Source organism: Stenella coeruleoalba, assembly GCF_951394435.1.
Source record: "Stenella coeruleoalba genome assembly, chromosome: 1".
Classification (NCBI taxonomy): domain Eukaryota; kingdom Metazoa; phylum Chordata; class Mammalia; order Artiodactyla; family Delphinidae; genus Stenella; species Stenella coeruleoalba.
This window is the reverse complement of record NC_137169.1, coordinates 16,738,442-16,757,997: the sequence shown is the minus strand read 5'-3', so window position 1 is coordinate 16,757,997 and position 19,556 is coordinate 16,738,442. Positions and strand designations below refer to the sequence as shown.

The 19,556-nt window shown below is 58.1% G+C and overlaps 1 protein-coding gene across 1 annotated transcript in view; it reads left to right on the top strand.

The window, feature by feature from the left end:
• HSPG2 (heparan sulfate proteoglycan 2) overlaps positions 1 to 19,556 on the top strand; it is a 102,106-nt gene that overhangs the window by 35,849 nt on the left and 46,701 nt on the right. Inside the window, exons 3-26 of the mRNA XM_079943184.1 lie at positions 974 to 1,018; positions 6,849 to 6,958; positions 7,060 to 7,118; positions 7,423 to 7,583; positions 8,750 to 8,800; positions 9,228 to 9,356; positions 9,553 to 9,807; positions 9,885 to 10,004; positions 12,005 to 12,136; positions 12,288 to 12,432; positions 12,527 to 12,678; positions 12,774 to 12,920; positions 14,327 to 14,490; positions 15,010 to 15,189; positions 15,285 to 15,481; positions 15,590 to 15,737; positions 16,456 to 16,583; positions 16,930 to 17,016; positions 17,105 to 17,163; positions 17,331 to 17,398; positions 18,308 to 18,448; positions 18,570 to 18,746; positions 18,885 to 19,064; positions 19,182 to 19,300. Of these exons, the coding sequence (XP_079799310.1) occupies positions 974 to 1,018; positions 6,849 to 6,958; positions 7,060 to 7,118; positions 7,423 to 7,583; positions 8,750 to 8,800; positions 9,228 to 9,356; positions 9,553 to 9,807; positions 9,885 to 10,004; positions 12,005 to 12,136; positions 12,288 to 12,432; positions 12,527 to 12,678; positions 12,774 to 12,920; positions 14,327 to 14,490; positions 15,010 to 15,189; positions 15,285 to 15,481; positions 15,590 to 15,737; positions 16,456 to 16,583; positions 16,930 to 17,016; positions 17,105 to 17,163; positions 17,331 to 17,398; positions 18,308 to 18,448; positions 18,570 to 18,746; positions 18,885 to 19,064; positions 19,182 to 19,300 (3,154 nt within the window). The remainder of the gene's footprint in view (positions 1 to 973; positions 1,019 to 6,848; positions 6,959 to 7,059; positions 7,119 to 7,422; positions 7,584 to 8,749; positions 8,801 to 9,227; positions 9,357 to 9,552; positions 9,808 to 9,884; positions 10,005 to 12,004; positions 12,137 to 12,287; positions 12,433 to 12,526; positions 12,679 to 12,773; positions 12,921 to 14,326; positions 14,491 to 15,009; positions 15,190 to 15,284; positions 15,482 to 15,589; positions 15,738 to 16,455; positions 16,584 to 16,929; positions 17,017 to 17,104; positions 17,164 to 17,330; positions 17,399 to 18,307; positions 18,449 to 18,569; positions 18,747 to 18,884; positions 19,065 to 19,181; positions 19,301 to 19,556) is intronic.

Sequence of the window (19,556 nt, the reverse complement as noted above, 5' to 3'; positions counted from 1 at the left end):
GATGGACTTGGAGGGCATTATGCTAAGTGAAATAAGTCAGACAGAGAAAGACAAAATACCGTATGATATCACTTATATGTGGAATCGAAAAAATACAACAAACTAATGAATATAACAGAAAAGAAGCAGATTCACAGATGTAGAGAACAAACTAGTGGGTTACCAGTGGGTACAGGGGAGGGGAGAAGGGCAATATAGCGGTAGAGGAGTAAAAGGTACAAACTATTAGGTGTAAAATAAGCTACAAGGATATGTTGTACATCATGAGGAACATAGCCAGTATTTTATAATAACTATAAGTGGAGTATAACCTTCAAAAATCGTGAATCACGGGAATTCCCTGGCAGTCCAGTGATTAGGACTTGGTGCTTTCACTGCCGGGGGCCTGGGTTCGATCCCTGGTCAGGGAACTAAGATCCCACAAGCCACGTGGCACAGCCAAAAACAAAAAAAAATTGAGAATCGCTATATTGTATGCCTGTAACCTGTATAATGTTGTACAGCAACTATACTTCAATTTTTTTTTAGTTCAGAAAAAAAAGAGGTGGGTTAAAAGCTGCGTGCATCCTGAGCCCTGGTCCCAGTGACCGCAGGATCCTCCACTTAAAACTGTGTGACCCGGGACTGGTGGCTGCTTCTCCTTACAGCCCAGATTGAGCAGGACCTAAGGGGAGGGTGGTGGGCAGTGCACAGTGGAGGATGATTACGGCCCCCTACTCCACTTCCTCCCATTCTCACCTAGAGGCCAGTCGGACCTGGCGCCACCCACCCCATCCCTCCTGGTCCACACCCTCTCTGATGGAGGCTTCCAAGCTGGTTACAGGCCGGCCCTCCCTAAGTGTGGAGAGGAGGCAACAGCTGTGTTTTCATGACCTTCCCCACCGTGTGCCAGGTGCCCAGAACAGTGCCTGACACCCAGTAGGTGCTCAACAAAGATTAATTGTTGCTGAATAAGTCTCTCTTTTACTTGTAGATGGTGTGGGCAGCGGGGACCTGGGCAGCGGGGACTTCCAGATGGGTAAGTATCTGGGGGCATCGCACAGGCCCCCATCCTGCCCCCGGGGAAGCCCCAGACTAGGTCTTTCCAGCCACAGAGGCGGCATCTCCTGGACTGAGGGCCTTGAGGGCTCCTTGTGCCTGCCATGGGGATGGTCTCATCCCCGCTGAGTGACAGTTGTGTGCCTTGGTTGGCCAGTCCCTGCAAGGCTGGGTATGGACAGGTTCTGTGCCTGCCTGTGCTGGGAAATGCCCGGTTCTGATAGGGACTGAAAGTCAGCCACTCAGCATTCAAAGCCAGATTCTCACCTCCCTGGGCGGCTCAGCTGTGGAGTCCTTCCCCAGAGCCCTCCTTGGGGGTGAATGCTGCAGAGTGGGGGACCCCAGGCAGGGGTGGGCAGAGAGAGGGGACTCTGTGGCACAGGCATTCGGGTAAGCCAAGAGCTGGACCTGGGAGGGAACCTGCCTTAGGTCGGGTCACCTGCTGGGAAGCCGAAGTTCCTGGGTTGGGGAAAGAGGGTTGGGCTTCCTGGAGGGAAAGGAATCAGGCCTCCGTCAGCTGCCCACTCTGCCAGCACTCCAAGTGCACAGCCAGAGCAGGAGCTGGCCCAGCGCTGGGACCGGGGCTTCACAGTCTCTGTTTCCTCCCACCCTGGGATTCTGACGAGAGAAGGAACTACTCGGGACAAAGCCATGCGGTTCCTGCTGCCTTCTCTGGGAGCCAGTGCCTGGGCACAACGTGATCAGGGCCAAGGATGGAGCTCAGCTCAGAGTCACCACTGGGCGGCCCCGCTGCATCCCTGTGCTGCCCACCCCAGCAGGCCTGGGGCGAGTCTGGCCTGGGTCCCTCCAGGGACGGGGTTGCCTCCCTACGGCTGGAGTATCAGAAGCATCCCAATGCCAGAGGGTGGCATCCTAACCGGGCCAGTATGGATAGGAGGGTTGACCCCTGGGTGGCACAGTCCTGACTGTGACCTCCCAGCACCTGGGACGCAGACAGTGCCTGAAGCTTTTCCATGTGTAGGTCTCTGCAGGGCTGCAGATGCCTGGGAGCTGGGTGGGGCCTGTGTGCGGGTGTCAGGTGGGCCCCATGCACACAATGCTCACCCCAGAATGGCCTGTGCTGATGCATCTCTGGGAGCTGCCTCTTGCCAAGCCAAGTCTGCCTGCTGCGGCCCTGGGCCAGTCCACCCTGTCCCTTCAGAAATATCTAGAGCCCCTCCCAGGGGGCTGCTCACAGCAGCTCCACCTGCTTTGAGTGGTCCTTGCTAGCCCACCTCGTCCCATGAGAAGCAGCTATGAGGGCGAGAGAAGCCAGAGGTGGGGGAAGGATGGGGATGGGGGGCAGCAGCTGGGGAGGGCCCAAGGGCAGGGCAGGAGCCTTTCCTTGTAGGTGGGGCTGATCTGTGGGAAGATGTGGGGCCTTAGGCCCTCCGGACCCAAACGCTGGCACCAGCCCGCTGCCCCTGGGGCAGGTCCAGGCAGCTGGGTTGCATCTCAGCCCAGGGGGCATCAGATAAGTCTCCCTGATTCCCAGGGTCAGGGTGCCTGCTTCAGCCTTGCCCAAGGGCAGGTCCCTCCTAACTCTGGTGAGCAAGGGCCGTCCTGACCATGATGGGGCCGTGCCTGGCCACCCCTTGACTGACCCAACCCCCGACCCTGGAATGTCTGAGACGGCTCCTCCCTCACCCCTTCCCTCGGGCAGGGTTGCGGCTCCCCTTGGCTCTGTCCCAGCCCTGACTGCCACCCCCAGGCCAGGACCCCTCCTGGACAGCTCCTGGCTCTGCCTCCCCACCTTGGGAACCCTACCCACCTCCCCTCGCCCAATCTTTCCACCTTCTGACTGTCTCTTTGTCTGTCCTGCTGACAAACTGTCTACATGTCTCCCCTGTTCCCTCCCTCCCCTGCCTTGGGCCATCTCTTTCCTACTCTGTGTGTCTCTGTCTCACGCTGCCTCTCTCCCTCCACCTCTTGGACTTGCATCTCTGCTTCCATGTCCCTCTGTCTTTCCCTCTTTTCAATCTGCCTTTGTCTCGTCTTTTCTCTCTCTCATTCTCCCCACCACTTTCTCTCTGTGTCTCTGCCTGTATCTATCTCTCTGTGTCTCTGTCTCCTTCTCTCTGTCTGCTTCATCTCTTTCTGTTTTCTGTCTCCATCAGTCTCTGTGTCTCTCTGTCATTTCCCCCCTCTGTCTCTCCCTTTGGTCTCGCCACCTCCCTGCTGTCTCTGCCCCTCCTCACCTCCCTCTCTGCAGGCCCTGGGCCACCCCCGGGCCACCCTCCCGTGGCTGGTGTGATGGTCTTGGAGCCCGAGGAGGAGTCGCCTTTCCCTCTCTCCCTCCCCCTCCTCTCTCCTAGCTCTTCCTCTCACTCCTTTGTCTTCTCCCCCCACCCCCGCCCCCCCCCCCGCCCCGGCCTACACTTGGTCACACTTGAAGGTCAGAGGCACCTCTCTGCAGGGTCTGGGGCCAGGCCTGCCTCTGTCCCCACCCAGCTGGCCTCACCTTCTCCCCTGCCCCTGCCCAGGAGGCAGCCAGGCCCCAGCCGGGCACACAATCTAAGCCCAGTGGGCCGGACCCCTGGTGTAGGCAGGATGGATGCAGCAACCCCTCGGGGAAAAGGCTAGGGCCTCGGGCCTCGCTGATCCTGGGGACCCAGAGGGACTGGGCTGGGGTTCGGGGGCCCAGGTGTGTGGGGGACGAGTTCTGTTGAGCAGGGACAGGGTATCGAGCGTAGGTGGGGTAGTTGGCTCCGGGGCTGGGGGTGGTCAGGTGTGTGTCCCCCACCCCACTCGGGGTGCCGGGCAGCTCTGGGCCTCCCGTCCCGCCAGCCATTGGCTCCAACTGAGCTGTCCAGATGGGGTCAGATGAGGGCCAGCGTGGAGCTGGTCAGCCAGGCAGGCGCCCAGAGAGCACTCCCACCCCAGTCTGCATCATTCCCACCAGCACCCTCAGCTCTGGGGGCTGGTTCCTGAAACTCACCTTCTGCCCCAGCCCTCGGATACCTGCCACAGGGAGGCCGCTCAGGGTGGAAAAGGGGGTGTGCTCATCCTGACCTGCCCCTGATCTGGGAGAAGGCAGGGGGTGGGGTCAGGTTGGAGGGTCCGTGCCCTTCCCAGGCCCTAGTAGAAAGGGGCTTTGTGGAGCCTCAGCCCCCTCCCCCAGCAGCGGGCACATTCCTGGGCAGGCCTGGCCCCCTCGCCTGCGCTGGGCCGCAGGGCTGAGGCCAGGGGCCAGGGTGGGGGACTTTCAATGGGCCTCTGTGCCAGCTCACAAGAGGCCTCTGTGGCCAAGCTCGCGGCCCTCACGCTCCAGCCCACGGGGCCCCGCCCGCCCGGCACCCAGGAGCCCAGCCCAGCATGGTCCCCGTGATTCAGCGCAGGCAGCGCTGCCCTCACAAGCACCTTCTCTTGGTGCAGGAGTTCCCTCCGGCTGCTTGCTAGGCTGCCGTCCTGATGTGCCCAGGACTTGCTCCGTGAGCCGCAGAGCGGGAGGGTCCAGGCGCAGAGGGCGTGTGCACCTGTGGACCTGCCGGACAGAGTAAAGGGGAAAGAGGACAGGCCCAGCCAGTGCCACTCCCTGCTCTGCTGCCCACACGCTGATTGTCACTTCTCAGAGCCCACTTCTGCCTCAGGCACAGCTGCTGTCCCCTCTGCCTGGAGTGCGCTTCTCTCAGAGGCCTCCCAGTACCTCACTCTCTGCCTTCAAGCATCCCCTTTGCGGAGAGGCCTCCCTGGCTGCCCTGGGGAAGTAGCGAGCTACCCCCATGCCAGCACGCCCGCTCCCCCAGCCCTTGTTTTTTTCTCCCTCATAGTCCATATATTCCTTGCCCATTTGTTCTATTTCCTTTCTCCTCCCCCTAGAAAGTGATCTTTATGAAGTTCGCTGCTATATCCCTTGCCCCTAGAACACTGCCAAGCATATGAAAGACCTTCAGTATAGATTCGATAAAGCAATGAATGAATGCCTCTCTCAGATGGGAAGAAATAAAACCAAATCCATTCCTTCAGTTTGTCTTAAAGACCAGAGATAGGGGCTTCCCAGGTGGCACAGTGGTTGAGAGTCCGCCTGCCGATGCAGGGGATACCGGTTCGTGCCCCGGTCCGGGAGGATCCCACATGCCGCGGAGCGGCTGGGCCCGTGAGCCATGGCCGCTGAGCCTGCGCGTCCGGAGCCTGTGCTCCGCAACGGGAGAGGCCACAACAGTGAGAGGCCCGCGTACTGAAAAAAAAAAAAAAAAAAAAGAAAAGACCAGAGATAATACAGCTAACGCATGCAGCCCCTAGTGTGAGCCAGGTAGTGCCATAAGCATTTTACATTCATTATCTTATTTCATCCTCCCAACAGCCCTCTGGGGTGGGCACTACTATCGTCCCTGTTTTATAGATGAGGAAACTGAGGCACAGGGAGATTAAGTAACTTGCTTAAGGTCACAGGGCAATTTTAAGTTATTTTAATTGTAAGTGGAAATTTTGCTCCAGAGGCTGAGCTTTTAACCACTAAGCTATACTGCCTCTCATATAGTAATAGCTCATATTATATTGCCCCTACTATGTGCCAGGCTCTGATCTAAGCACTGTGTGTGCGTGTGTGTGTGTGTGTATGTGTACATATATATGATTCATTTGCAACTCATATTTATAACTTCTATTATGCACTCTGAACATTATGAGATTTAATGTGTGTAAAGTGTATATAGTAGGTGCTTAATAAACAATAGTTGTAAGTGTATGCTCACCCCAATCTGCTATGAATTTATTCAGCAATCACTTATTAGGCACCTCCTCTGTGCCAGGCTCTATGCAAGCACTGGGGTACAGGGTGAATGAGATCCGAGGTTTCCCCCCATCAAGTTTATAGTCTAGCAGTAGAGAGAAAGATGACAGCAGCTCCTGATTCCCTAGCACTTGCTCTATGCCAGGCGCTGCATCTTCGTGCACAGGGAGACGGCCTTGTAAGCATGATATCATTTATTCCCCACAGCCACCAGTGTGGTAAATGTAATTAATATGCACATTTGACCAAAAGGGAAACAGAAGTTCAGAGAGGTAAGGTCCATGCCTGATGTGTGGCTGACCTCAGAACCCACGATCTTTATGACGATGCTCTGGCAGGATCTGTGCCACGTGGGGTAGCAGGTGCTCTGATGGGAGAAGCCAGGGTGCTGGGGGACCCCCAGAGGAGAGGCCTCTACCCAGACAGGGTTGGGAAAGGAGGGCAGCTCAGGCAGTATTCTTGGAGGAGGTGATGACTGAGCTGAGCCCTGAGGGTGATGACTGGCATGAATGGGGGGGTGGGGAAGCATGTCATGGTCACTCTCGAGTAATTTCTGTGCCAAAAAAAAAAAGGGGGACTTCCCTGGCGATACAGTGGTTAGGACTCAGTGCTTTCACCGCGGGGGGCCCGAGTTTGATCCCTGGTCGGGGAACTAAGATCCCACAAGCGGTGCGGCGCGGCCAAAAAAAAAATTCTGTGCCAGGTCCTCCTCCTCTGGAAGCCACCCCTTCTTACCCAGCCTTCCTCTGAGCCAGTGGAGGTCTTCTCTTCGGCACTATCACTTGGTATCTGGATCGGGCCATTTTCCCTGTTAGTTGAAGCCATTCACTCAAGGGTGGGGCCTCGGCTTTCATCCCTGGGCGGCCTGCCAGGGTCACTGCAGCACGTGCTCCTACAGGTAGTGCTGGGCACAGCTGTGGGCACACAGGTGTCAGCCTCAGTGAGAGGTGAGAGGCCTCTGGGGACCATCTCCCCGCCCCCCCCCCCCCCCCCCCCCCCCCGTTTCCAGCTGCCTGAGGCCACTACCTGCCAGGCTGGGCCCCTCATAGCGACCCCCCCCCCCCACTCCTTCCTGCAGTTTATTTCCGAGCCCTGGTAAATTTCACTCGCTCCATCGACTACAGCCCTCAGCTGGAGGATGCAGGCTCCGAGGAGTTCCGAGAGGTGTCCGAGGCTGTGGTAGACACGGTGAGGTGAAGGGGCTTTGGGGAGCTCCCCGAGTAGGGCAGGGCGGGACTGAAGGTGGGGTGAAGGGATCTGGAGGCTGATGGTGCTGTGTCCCTCTCCAGCTGGAGTCAGAGTACTTGAAGATTCCTGGAGACCAGGTTGTCAGTGTGGTGTTCATCAAGTGAGAAGGGTCCCCTGGGGTGGGGGGTGGGGGCTGGTGAGGGACTGACAAGGATGGGGAGGGGCCGGGCGCCAGGAGGGGAGGCAAGAGAGGCCTAATGGGCTGAACCTCTATTGGTAGAAATTCGGGAATCGGTAGGGGTACAATTTGGACTTTAAGTTGCCTTGCATGGGGTACAGGCTATCCAGAAGCAGGGGGAGAGTCAAGAGATCAGGTCTGAGCGTCAGGCAGGGGGCCAGGGGAGGAGCTGAGACCCCAGGCGTCTTCCTCACCCTGCTGCCCTGCCCCCCACACCCGTCCCTAGGGAGCTGGACGGCTGGGTCTTTGTGGAGCTGGATGTGGGCTCCGAAGGGAATGCAGATGGGGCTCAGATTCAGGAGGTGCTCCACACCGTCATCTCCAGTGGCTCCATCGCCTCCTACATCACCTCTCCCCAGGGATTCCAGTTCCGACGCCTGGGCACAGGTGAGCCCGCCCTGGAACTGAGGGTCACCTCCTCCAATTTCTCAGACTCATGTGGGCCCCCTTCCAGTGTCACTACCGTGGGCTCTCCTAGCGTGGCCTTGCACACCACTAGGGACAGGGAGCTCACTACCTTATGAGTCTGCCCCATCCATCTTTATGCAGTCTTGGCTTGGGTTGAGCAACCTGTGTTTCCTCTAACATGTACTCAGTAGACCCAACTTCCACTCTCTATTAACCTCTCTATGTCGACAATAGGTAATAATAATTCCTTTCTTCATACAGTGCTTTCAGGTCCAAAAACACTTTTGTGTTTAATAATAACCAACAATTCTTCACTGACCGTTCAGTCTTCATAAGAATTCCTGTGAAGCAGATATTATTTCTCCTGTTTTAGAGATGAGGGCACTGAGGCCCAGCGAGGAAAAATGATTTATCCAAATCCACATACACAGATAGTGCAAAAGCCAGAATGTAAACCAAACCCTGTGTCTCTGCTGGTCTTGCCAGAACCTGTGATGAGACGAGCTGAGAAACGCAGCTCAGAAGGAACAGGAAACTGGCCCCAGGCCACACAGCTGTTAGATGTGCAGGCCTGGCCTTCGTACCCTCAGTCAGCCCAGCTTTCTCTTTTTCTTTTTTTCTTTTCTTTTCTTTTCTTTTATTTCTTTTGTACAGCAGGTTCTTATTACTTATTCATTTTATACAGGCCCAGCTTTCTTTTCACTGCACCCTCTGTCTCCTGTTTCAACTCCCTGAGTGTTTTCTTCTCTAGGCCAAGCAGTCCCAGTTCATTCCTCACAAGCTACAGTTCCCATCCCATCCCAGTCTCCATCTCAGTCCTCTCTCTGGGAAATGTCACCATCCCGGACTAAGCGGAACCCAGAACTGAACAAACTTCATCCCTACCATAGTGTCGCCCAATCAGAAAAAAAGGGTGAAATCATTTGTTCTGCACGTAAAACCTCAGTCCATGTGCCCGAAGATCAAGCTTGTTCTTGGGCATCCCCAGGCCCAGGTCTGAAGATTGCTGAGGCTCCAGTCCTCTTATCCCCACTTTCCAATGAGTCCTCCTGGCTAGGGATGGTAGGATGGGCTTGGTTCAGCCCTGCAGCCCATAGCCCCCAGGTCCCAGGTGGGCCGGCTGCTGATCACACCTTCCTTTCCAGCACAGACACCCCCGCCCCCCCTGGCCGCTGTGGTGGCCGCAGTGACACCAGGTGAGAGTGTAAGCCAGACCCAGCCTGAGCCGGGTAACTAGACAAGCTAATGGATGGAGGGGAAGGAAGGATGAGGGCAAGATGGCTGGGCGCAGCCCACAGGCCGCCCCTCCTCCCCTTCCTCTGCATCCTCTCTAGGCCTGGTTGTGCCCCGCACGTGTGTGCTGTGGTCATTGCATGGTGTGGTGTGTTAACTGTGTGTGGGGTTTGTGTAAGGGATGGGTGAGGCCACTGCCACATAGCCCACATCCCACATGTGCTGTGGATGTGTTCACCACGTGCTCTGTGCCCTCGCTGAGTCTGCCAGAAACCACGTGGCCTGACACGGAGCCCCAAAGCCCCTTCCCAGCTCTGCAGCGCCTGTGCCACCCGTGACATTTTCTGCCAACCTCCTGCCTGCCTCTCTGACTGTCCCACACCCCCGCAGTGCCCCAGTTCCCAAGGGTCTGCACCGAGGCGGAGTTTGCCTGCCACCGCTACAATGAGTGTGTGGCCCTGGAGTATCGCTGTGACCGGAGGCCTGACTGCAGGGACATGTCTGATGAACTCGATTGTGGTGAGGGGCGGTCTGGGGACACGGTGGCCTCCAAGTCAGTCCGGGGCTGCGAGGGTTTGCTGCAGGCAAAGGGGTCTGTGGGAGGTGGGCAGGGACACAGGAGGGGTGACAACAGGGTCAGGGCCTGGGGAGTGGCAGGGGGCGAGGGGTGAGGAGCCACCCCTTCATGCCAACGCTAAGCGGGCTCTGTCCACAGAGGAGCCAGTCCCCAAGCTCAGCTCGCAGCCACCACCTCTGGCGGAGACACCACCTGTACCGTCCCAGCCGGAGGCAACCATCCCATGGCAGCTCCCAGCCACCCCTGCTCCCCAGGTTGTGTTCCCCAGTCCAGGCAGGCCCGTGCCTTGTGGGCCCCACGAGGCCACATGCCGCAGTGGGCACTGCATCCCCAAAGACTACGTGTGTGATGGGCAGGAGGACTGCAGGGACGGCAGTGACGAGCTGGACTGCGGTGAGGGCCGGGCAGGGGCGTGGGAGGGGATGCAGGGGGTGGGGAAATGGCCACTGAACCTTGCCTGGTCCCCCCAGGCCCCACCCCACCCTGTGAACCCAACGAGTTCCCCTGTGGAAACGGGCACTGTGCCCTCAAGCTGTGGCGCTGTGATGGCGACTTTGACTGTGAGGACCGCACCGATGAAGCCGACTGCCGTGAGTGTCCCGGTGTCCTTCCGGCATCTCCGGCCCATTGGCCTAGCTCCCTGAGCCCCAGCCCTTCGAGGGCAGGTCTGCGTGCTGTCCCTGGCTGAGTGGTAGAGGCCCTGGGGACAAACTTTAAGGTTTATCTCTCTTTGACTCTGAGCTGGCCTTTGTAGCAAGCAGTAGACTACCCGTGGTTAATGTCTCTTTATTTATTTTGTTACCATTCATCTTCTCTTTGTCATATATGCTTGTGTGGGGGTCAGACGAGTAGGCTTGATACACGAGCGTCCCTTGATGAAGGGGTGGGGTCCTTGATGTATGTGTGAGTCAAAGCCTTCCTCTTACAGGTCTAGAGTTTTTTCATCTAGAGCTGGTTCTGAGTTATTTGTTCCTCCATCTGCCCAGCTTTTCATCCATGTGACCATTCAACTATCCACTATCTGTCCGTCCGTCTGTCCAGCATCTTTCCTCTCTTGCATCCATTTATTCACCCACGCACTCATCCAACTGTCCATCCATCCATTATTTATCTGCAAAGTTCTTCATCAGTCTGTCTACCTATCTACGTATCCAGCATCCTTCCTTCTGTCCATTTCATCATCCGTTCTATCATCCATCAATCTGTTGTCTGTCCATCCATCCATTTGTCCAACATCCTTCCTGCCACCCTGTGTTCATCCGTCCATCTATCATCCATCCATGCATTATCCGTCTTGCCAGCTCTCCGGGCAGCCAGCCATTCATATAGCCAACATCTTTCCTTCCTCCTCTTCATCTGTTCAGCCATCTATCCATTGCTCGTCCATCCATCTAGTCAATGTTATAAACCTTATGACAGTCAAATGGGTGAGACTGGAGACTCAGAGACCATATCAGGTAGCATCTTGTGGTTTCTGTCCTATGAGGTGAACCCTGGGGCTTATTAGTCCAAGATTGAGGATAATCTTCTAACCATTGCTCTGTGATCCTGGGTCACATGTTTGAGTGCGTGTTGACATTCCTAGGGTCTGCTGGTCCAGCTTCTCCTCCTTGCCTCCCCTCACCTTCCCTGCTCTGCAGCAAACCCTGGAGAGAAGCAGCGTCGTGCTGCAGACTGGCAGAGTTTTATGATGCCCTTTTGTGGCTCTGAGCTTGCCTGACAACATGGCCCTTTGGGACAGAGAAGTAATTGAGGGTTTTAGTTGAAAAGCCCTTCTCAGAGGCCTCTGCGGGGTAACAGTCTAAGGAAGACCAAGTCCTTGTTGACAGAGCGCAGAACAGAGAGCATGAAAGCCAGATGACTTTGGGGGCTCGTGGGGTGTTGGGACAGAAGCCCCCGAGGGAGTGGGAGTAGGTGGCTGCCTGCCGGTCTCCTCTCTGTGCCTTCTCTGTGGACGGGTGACCTCTACTCCTGCACCACTCTGCCCTTTCTGTCCCTGCCTGTGTGTCTGTATCACGCTCAATCTTCCAGAAATAGAATGTCAGTTACCATCTACTAGAGATGTCTAGCTGGGGCCCAGCCCTGGGGCCAGGCCAGCTCCAGGCCTCTGGCCAGTCCCTAGATGGCCTCAGGTCAGGCTACTTAGAGGGGTCCAGAGCAGCGAGGTCCAGGCTGCGGCAGGCCCTCGCAAAACCCTTCCAGTAGCCAGAACTGCCCAGGTGTTCCCGGCGGCCAGAGATCCTGGCCACTGGGGCTGTGCCTTTGACCAGCGGTCTTGTGCTTCTCTGGTGGCTGGCTGTGGGAGGAGCTGAGTGACTGTGGCGTGCCAGGTAGAACTGCCTTGGGGAACGCAGTTAGAGTGTGCTTCATTGCTGACCGGTGACCGTGACGTTGTGGACGGCGTCGTGGCAGCAGAGTCTGGGTCTGGGCCTGGTCAGGGCAGCTGTGTTGTCATGTGGGCGAGATGAGACAGTGATCCTGGGGACACCTGGGGAAGGTGGGCAGGGTGGGCTGTTGGGCATGGGTAGGTAATGGGGGGTCCTCCCTGAGGGCAGTGCCCACTGCCCACACCACCTGGCTCTGTCCCCAGCCGCCAAGCACCCCGAGGACGTATGCGGGCCCACGCAGTTCCGCTGTGTCTCCACAAGCACGTGCATCCCGGCCAGCTTCCACTGTGACGACGAGAGCGACTGTCCCGACCGCAGCGACGAGTTTGGCTGCAGTGAGCGGGGAGCTGGGCGGCGAGCTCTGGGCCCTGGGCCCCTCCCCACCGTCTCTTCTCCGGCCTGGCTCCTCTGAGCCATTGCCCCACCCCCACCCCGCTCCCCCTCCCTTTGCCCCTCCCACCCCTCACTTCTGCTCGCATCTCCCAGTGCCTCCCCAGGTGGTGACCCCTCCCCAAGAGTCGGTCCAGGCTTCCCGGGGCCAGACAGTGACCCTCACCTGTGTGGCCATCGGCGTCCCGACCCCCATCATCAACTGGAGACTCAACTGGGGCCACATCCCCTCTCATCCCAGGTACAGCTCTGGGCCCCGGCAGGAGCTGGGGGTGTGGCGGAGGTGCGGCCAGGGGTCCAGGCCTGACCCCCACCTCTGTCTCGGGGCCCACCAGGGTGACAATGACGAGTGAGGGAGGCCGTGGCACGCTGACCATTCGTGATGTGAAGGAGGGAGACCAGGGCGCCTACACCTGTGAGGCCATGAACACCCGAGGCATGGTGTTCGGCATCCCCGACGGTGTCCTGGAGCTTATCCCGCAGCGAGGTACGGCCCATGGGCAGGTGGGCACCGGGCGTGGGGCTGGAGCCGGGGCTGCCTGCCTGGGACCGGCCGTAGCCTGCTCCCTTGCCGCCCCACAGGACCCTGCCCCGACGGGCACTTCTACCTGGAGCACAGCGCCTCCTGCCTGCCCTGCTTCTGCTTTGGCATCACCACCGTGTGCCAGAGCAGCAGCCGCTTCCGAGACCAGATCCGGCTGCGCTTTGACCGGCCCAGTGACTTCAAGGGTGCGTTGGTGGATGGGAGGCAAGCGGCAGGCTCCAGCGGGCTCAGAGTGCAGACATGGGAGAGCAGCATGCCCTGGACACGTGGGGCCAGTTCAGGGAGGGACACGGCATTGCTGAAGAAATGCTGAGCCCTGTAAGAAGAGCATTTCAGGGGAAAACAAACATTTTTAGGAAAAGCCAAACCCACAGTTGATATTCGCCTGCGTTAGGTGACGATGAGGATGGGCTCTGGAGCCGGAGTCCGTGTTCAAATCCTGACCCTGACCCTTACTGCCTGTGTGCCCTTAGCCAAGTTACTATCTTGTGTCTCAGTTTTCTCATCTACAAAATGGGGATAAAATATTAACTACCCAGGTTGTTACAAGGACTTAATGGATTAATATGCATAAGCCACTGAGAACAGTGCTTGGTCCCTGGTAGGTGCCCAGTAAGTATTCCTGCTGTCATCCTCACTGTCCTCATCATCCTCACCCTGCAGAATGCAGAGGCACCAGTGACCCCACAGCATTAAGAGCCAAGGCTTTGGCATCTTCCTAGCCCGGGGCTGACCTCCAGATGCACTAGTTACTGCCTGTGTGACTTTGAGACTCTTGGCTTCTTTGGGCGTGTTTTCCCAAACGTAAAGGCAGGGAGTTGGACTCAGTTCTCTCTGGCTCTGAGAGACAGAATGGCGTGGGCCCAGGCGTCAAACGGACCTGGGTTCAGGAACGTTGCCATTATCACAGAAGTGCCATCTCTTGGATGGTTGGTGCTTCCCTCGAGATCTGGGAGGCGCTGTAGAGAGAATCCCCGTGTGTGTGTGTGACCCGTCATAATAACAGCAACAGTAACAGCTAACCGGTTTTTGAGCACCTCCTTTGTGCCGCATTCTGTTTTAAGCATTTTATATCAGTTTGTTCATTTTAGCTTCCTAATAACCCTGTGAAGCAAGCCACTCTTACCCCCATTTTACAGACAGAGAAACTGAGGCCTTTGCTCAGATCACACATCTGGAGGGTGGTGGAACCAGGACTTGGGTGCCCATTCTTCAGCCCTGTGTAGCTCTGTACTGCCTCCTGAGGGCTGTTCCAACCCTGACAGTCCATGGATCTGTTGGCAAGCAAAGGCTCTGAAAAGTCCTGCTGCAAAAAATCCCCTTGATCTTTCCTTGACCCTGGGGTTCCCAGATGGTTCCCAGCCATCATTCTGAAGCATTGGCTTTGCCCAGAGCATGCTTTGGGAGACGCTTCAGAACTTCAGGAGGAAAAAAAAAACTTTGCTTTTATTTGACTTTGGGAGAGAGACTAACGTTCTCTCTAAATCACACTTCTCCCAAAACTTTCCCATCTCTCTGGGTTACAGCCCCTCAAGGGGGCTATCTCAGGCCAGAACATGCATGGCCCTCACCCCTCCCCTTTGCCACCCAGGCGTGAATGTGACGACGCCCACGCAGCCTGGCATGCCGCCCCTCTCCTCCACCCAGCTGCAGATCGACACCGCTCTGCAGGAGTTCCAGCTGGTCGACTTGTCCCGACGCTTCCTGGTCCATGACTCTTTCTGGGCTCTGCCTGAGCAGTTCCTGGGCAACAAGGTGACAGGCTGGGCTGCTGCCCTGGATGGGGAGGTGGCCGAGCCCTGCTGCACATGCCCAGAACCTGCCTGGGCTCCGCTCCCTGTGAAGCTGGGGGGCAGCAGGGCAGTCTTTGCTCTGGGAGACATGTTGTCTTGCCCCAGCGCAGCCCCCCGTGGGCAGCGGCTCATTCATTCAGGGCAGGGTCAGGCCTGCCGTTGTCAGGTTGGAAGGAATGCTGACTCAGCTGTTGGAAAGCCCTCTCAGATCACTCGCCACGTCTGAGCTGGGCCCAGTGCCCTCCTCCGGCCTCCCTGGGCACCTTTTACACAGTATTATCAGACTCCTCCCCCAAATTGGACTGAGCATCCCCAAGGCAGAACCCAAGTCGCACCCATCTCTGCTTCCCTGTGCCCAGCTCCGTGCTGGACACGCAGTACCGGCTATGCAGAGTGAGGGAGGAGGGGAACGAGTGGACACACAGTGGGAATCAAGCGTGCCCATGACTGGCCCAGCCCTGATCTGCCCTATCTCGGCCAGGTGGACTCCTACGGTGGCTCCCTGCGCTACAAGGTGCGCTATGAGCTGGCACGTGGCATGCTGGAGCCAGTGCAGCGGCCAGACGTGGTCCTGGTGGGCGCCGGACATCGCCTGCTGTCCCGAGGCCACACACCCACCCAGCCCGGTTCTGTGAACCTGCGCCAAGTGCACTTCTCTGAGGTGTGTGGGGCCTGATCCCTCAGGGCTGGCGGTGAAGGGGGTACAGGCTGGGCAGGTGCTGATGCATGACCCCTCCCACCTTTGTCCACACCCAGGAGCACTGGGTCCATGAGTCTGGCCGGCCAGTGCAGCGAGCGGAGATGCTGCAGGTGCTGCAGAGCCTGGAAGCTGTGCTCATCCAGACAGTGTACAATGCCAAGATGGCCAGCGTGGGGCTGAGTGACATCTCCATGGATACAACTGTCACCCACGCTACCAGCCATGGCCGCGCCCACAGCGTAGAGGAGTGCAGGTGCCTGACCCGGCAGGGCCGGGGACCACAGGGACCCTGGCAAAGATAGGGGAGAAACAGCAAGGCCTCATGGTTCTTGCAGCCACTGTCTTGATCCTGTCCCCACAGATGCCCCATTGGCTATTCCGGCTTGTCCTGTGAGAGCTGTGATGCCCACTTCACCCGGGTGCCTGGTGGGCCCTACCTGGGCACCTGCTCTGGCTGCAACTGCAATGGCCATGCCAGCTCCTGTGACCCTGTGTATGGCCACTGCCTGGTGAGTCATGCCAGCTGGCACTTGGATCCTGGCTAGGGGCAAGGGTTCAGTGGGAGGTTCAGGCTGAGGCTTCCTTGTACCCAGAGCTTAGCACAAGCCTCCAGAGTGACTGCCATGGCTGCCAGCCAAGCCATCATGACCTGTGGATGCGTTAACAGAGATATTATGTCCAGATAGGAGAGGTGAAAGAGCTACTCTCTTCCACCTTGGTCAGACCGATCCTGGAGAGTACTGTGTAAAGCACGGCCCTCAGCAGGGCATTCCTAAGAGGAAGGAGCCTACAAACCATACATTATGCCTTAGGAATGGTGGAGGAGCTGGGATTGTGGAGCTGACAGGAAGAAGCCTCAAGCGGGGAAAAACTGTTATCTCCAAATCCCTGAAGAGCTGTCAGGGGTAGAAGGAACGGCCTACAGAAGGCAAAACTAGCCAGTGGGTGCGGACTGGAAGAAGAATGTGGGTTTAGGTCAATACAAAGCAGGCGTTTGGAACCTTCTGTGGGACAGGCTGCCACGTGAGGTGGTGAGCTCCCCGTCAGGATGGAGCCGGGTGCTCCCCTGTCTGCAAAGCTGTGGGGTAGTTCCAGCATGATGGGAGGGGCTGATCCAGCTAGCCTCAAAGGCCCCCCTCAAGGAGCCCATCTGGTCCAACGTGGCCTCACGCTGGGGTCAGAGGGCTGCTCTGTAGAACCTGAACCACCGCCTCCCCTTCCTCCCAGAACTGCCAGCACAGCACAGAGGGGCCACAGTGCGACAAATGCAAGGCCGGCTTCTTTGGTGACGCCACCAAGGCCACGGCCACTGCCTGCCGGCCCTGCCCTTGCCCATACATCGACGCCTCCCGCAGGTCAGACCCAGCTCGAGATGGGGCACATAGGGCTGAGGGAGTGGGGAGTGCTGCAGGCTAGGGGCATCCTCTGGGCAGGGAGATGGGAGACCTGCCTGGGTGCAAATCTTCACCTGGTCGCTAAATTATACTAGGTCCCTTGACCTCTCCAGGCCTGCTTCCTTTTCCATACAATGGGCCCATCTGTCTTCCTAGTGTTGCTATGAGGCTGCAGACCAAGAGCAGGTGGGCTTCATAGCCTGCTGTGTCCCTGTGGACAGCAGTCATTCCCAGAGTGGGACTGTAAGCCCTCGCCTGGCCCATCATCGCAGCCCTGCCCCATGTCCTGTCTGCTTGGTACCCACAGGTTCTCAGATACCTGCTTCCTGGACACGGATGGCCAAGCCACGTGTGATGCGTGTGCCCCAGGCTACACGGGCCGCCGCTGTGAGAGGTGAGGGAGAGCCGGTGGGGGCTGGGAGAAGCAGGCCATCGTGGGTGGGGGCATGGGAGTGCCGTTGACAACCCTCTCTCTCCCCCAGCTGTGCCCCCGGATATGAGGGCAACCCCATCCAGCCCGGCGGGAAGTGCAGGCCCACCAGTGAGTACCGCAGCCACCATCCCCTGGCACCTCCCCGGGCTGCCCACCAGGCCCCAGTCCCCGAGTCCAGCACGAACCCCATGATCCTTGGAGAGCCGCCCCACTCTGTCCAGATTATGTCCATCCCACTCCCATCTTGCCTGCCCATACCTACTTTGTGTCTCCAGACCAGCAGATCGTGCGCTGTGATGAGCGAGGCAGCGCGGGGACCTCTGGGGAGGCCTGCGTCTGTAAGGTACGCGTGCCCTCCCCTCCCCCGCCCCAGGGGCCTTGGGTCCCAGCACACAGCTGGGCGAGGGAGGAAGGAGGCTCCATGCTCTCCGTCGCTCCTTGGCCAGTGGGTGGTGACCTAGCTGCAGGCGGATGGGCCTGGTGGGCTCGTCTTCCCCTTCACGAGAGGTGACCCGGCATCAGGAAGGAGCACTGGTTTGGGGTGGCAGGTGACCTGGGTTCAAGTCTCAGGTCCTTTGCTAGTCATTCTTTGTGTGACCGTTGCAGCTGTACTGTACCTTTGCTTTAACCGTGCTTTCATTCCACATTGACACAATGGTGTAGCTAGTAGCATCACCCATTCACAGATGAGGAGATGGGGGCTCAGAGGAGGGAAATGGTTTGCATTGAGGGTGGGAGCATCAAGTGTCTGCAGAAAAAAGAACTGGGCAGATTTTAGAATCAGGCATTCCTGACGTTACATCCCAGAGTGGATTAGCAAGCTGAGGAACCCTGTGTAAATCATTTCCCATTCCTGAGCCTCAGTTTCCTCGTGTGAAGCATGGAGATGTCACATCCCTCTCAAGGGACTTAGAGGAGTTAAATGAGGTGCTGGTTGAATAGAAACTAGCACAGTTCATGAAACACTCCATTCATAGTAGCAGTAATTATTCTGACCACGTTGCTATATTTCAAGTCGAAAATTTATTCGTGAGCCCCCTAGCAACCAAAGAGAAAAGAGAAAAACGATTGGTTGTATAAGCTCCCGTTAATGAGGAATTATTGTTCGCATGGTGGCCGCCCTCATACGTGTGCTCTTTTCACGGCTCCCTCTGGCCTTGGGTTCCCATCTAGAATATGGGTGGATTGGACCGGAAGCTCCAGGCAGCCCCTCCTGTGGGCCACCCTGCAGCTCCCAGCTCTGTGCCTGCAGAGCAACGTGGTGGGGCGCCTGTGCAACGAGTGTGTCGCTGGCTCTTTCCACCTGAGCACCCGGAACCCTGACGGCTGCCTCAAGTGCTTCTGCATGGGCGTCAGTCGCCAGTGCACCAGCTCCTCCTGGAGCCGCGCACAGGTACCTACACGAGGCGGGTGGTTTGGCAGACTGGCGGGACCGCCAAGCCCAGGGCTGGGTGGACCAAGGGCCAGTCACAGGCCACGGCCCCCATCCCGGCCTCTTCTCCCCCCCCCGCCAGGTGCTGGGGGCCTCTGAGGAGCCCACTCCGTTCAGCCTGACCAACGCCGCGGGCACCCACAACACCAGCGAGGGCATCTCGTCACCCATGCCCGGGGAACTGGTCTTCTCCTCCTTCCACAGCCTCCCGCCTGGGCCCTACTTCTGGAGCCTCCCTTCACGCTTCCTGGGGGACAAGGTGGGTGGGGGGTGGGAAGAGAAAGGGAATTCCAGGCAGCGTGGTACCTTTGGAGAAGAGGCGGAGGAGGTGGCCGGAGCAGTGGCAGGGCCCGACGGTGGGGGCCCCAGCTGAGCACCTGTCTGCCTTGTGTCCCAGGTGACCTCCTATGGCGGAGAGCTGCGCTTTACAGTGACCCAGCGGCCCCAGCCTGGCTCCGCGGCCCTGCACAGGCAGCCGCTGGTGGTCCTGCAGGGCAATAACATTATCTTGGAGCACCACACTTCCCAGGAGCCTAGCCCCGGCCAGCCCAGCACCTTCACCGTGCCCTTCCGAGAAGTGAGCAACGCCATCCCAGGAGACCCCCCCGGGGAGGGGGGCGGGCAGGCCCCCTGCCCCTCTCACTCAGGTGTCAGGCTGTCAGGGGTTGCAGCCCATAAGCTCTTTCCTCGGCAGCAAGCATGGCAGCGGCCTGACGGGCAGCCGGCCACGCGGGAGCACCTGCTGATGGCACTGGCGGGCATCGACACCCTCCTGATCCAGGCATCCTACACCCAGCGGCCAGCGGAGAGCAGGTGTCTGGGGCCCGGGGCGGGAGGACCGGAGGGGACTTGGGGGTGGCGCCAGGCTAAGCGGTGCGACGTGGTGCACCCAGACTGCCAGCTCTGCTGCTTTCTGGCTCTGCGGCCTTCTTGTGCCTCATCTTCCCCATCTGTAAAATGGAGATGATAACAGTACCTCCCTCAGAAGGCTTGTCTTAGATCGGGTCCCCAAGAAGCAAAGGCTGAGATGGGGATTTGGGTGCCCGTGATTGACAAGGAGAACCTGGGA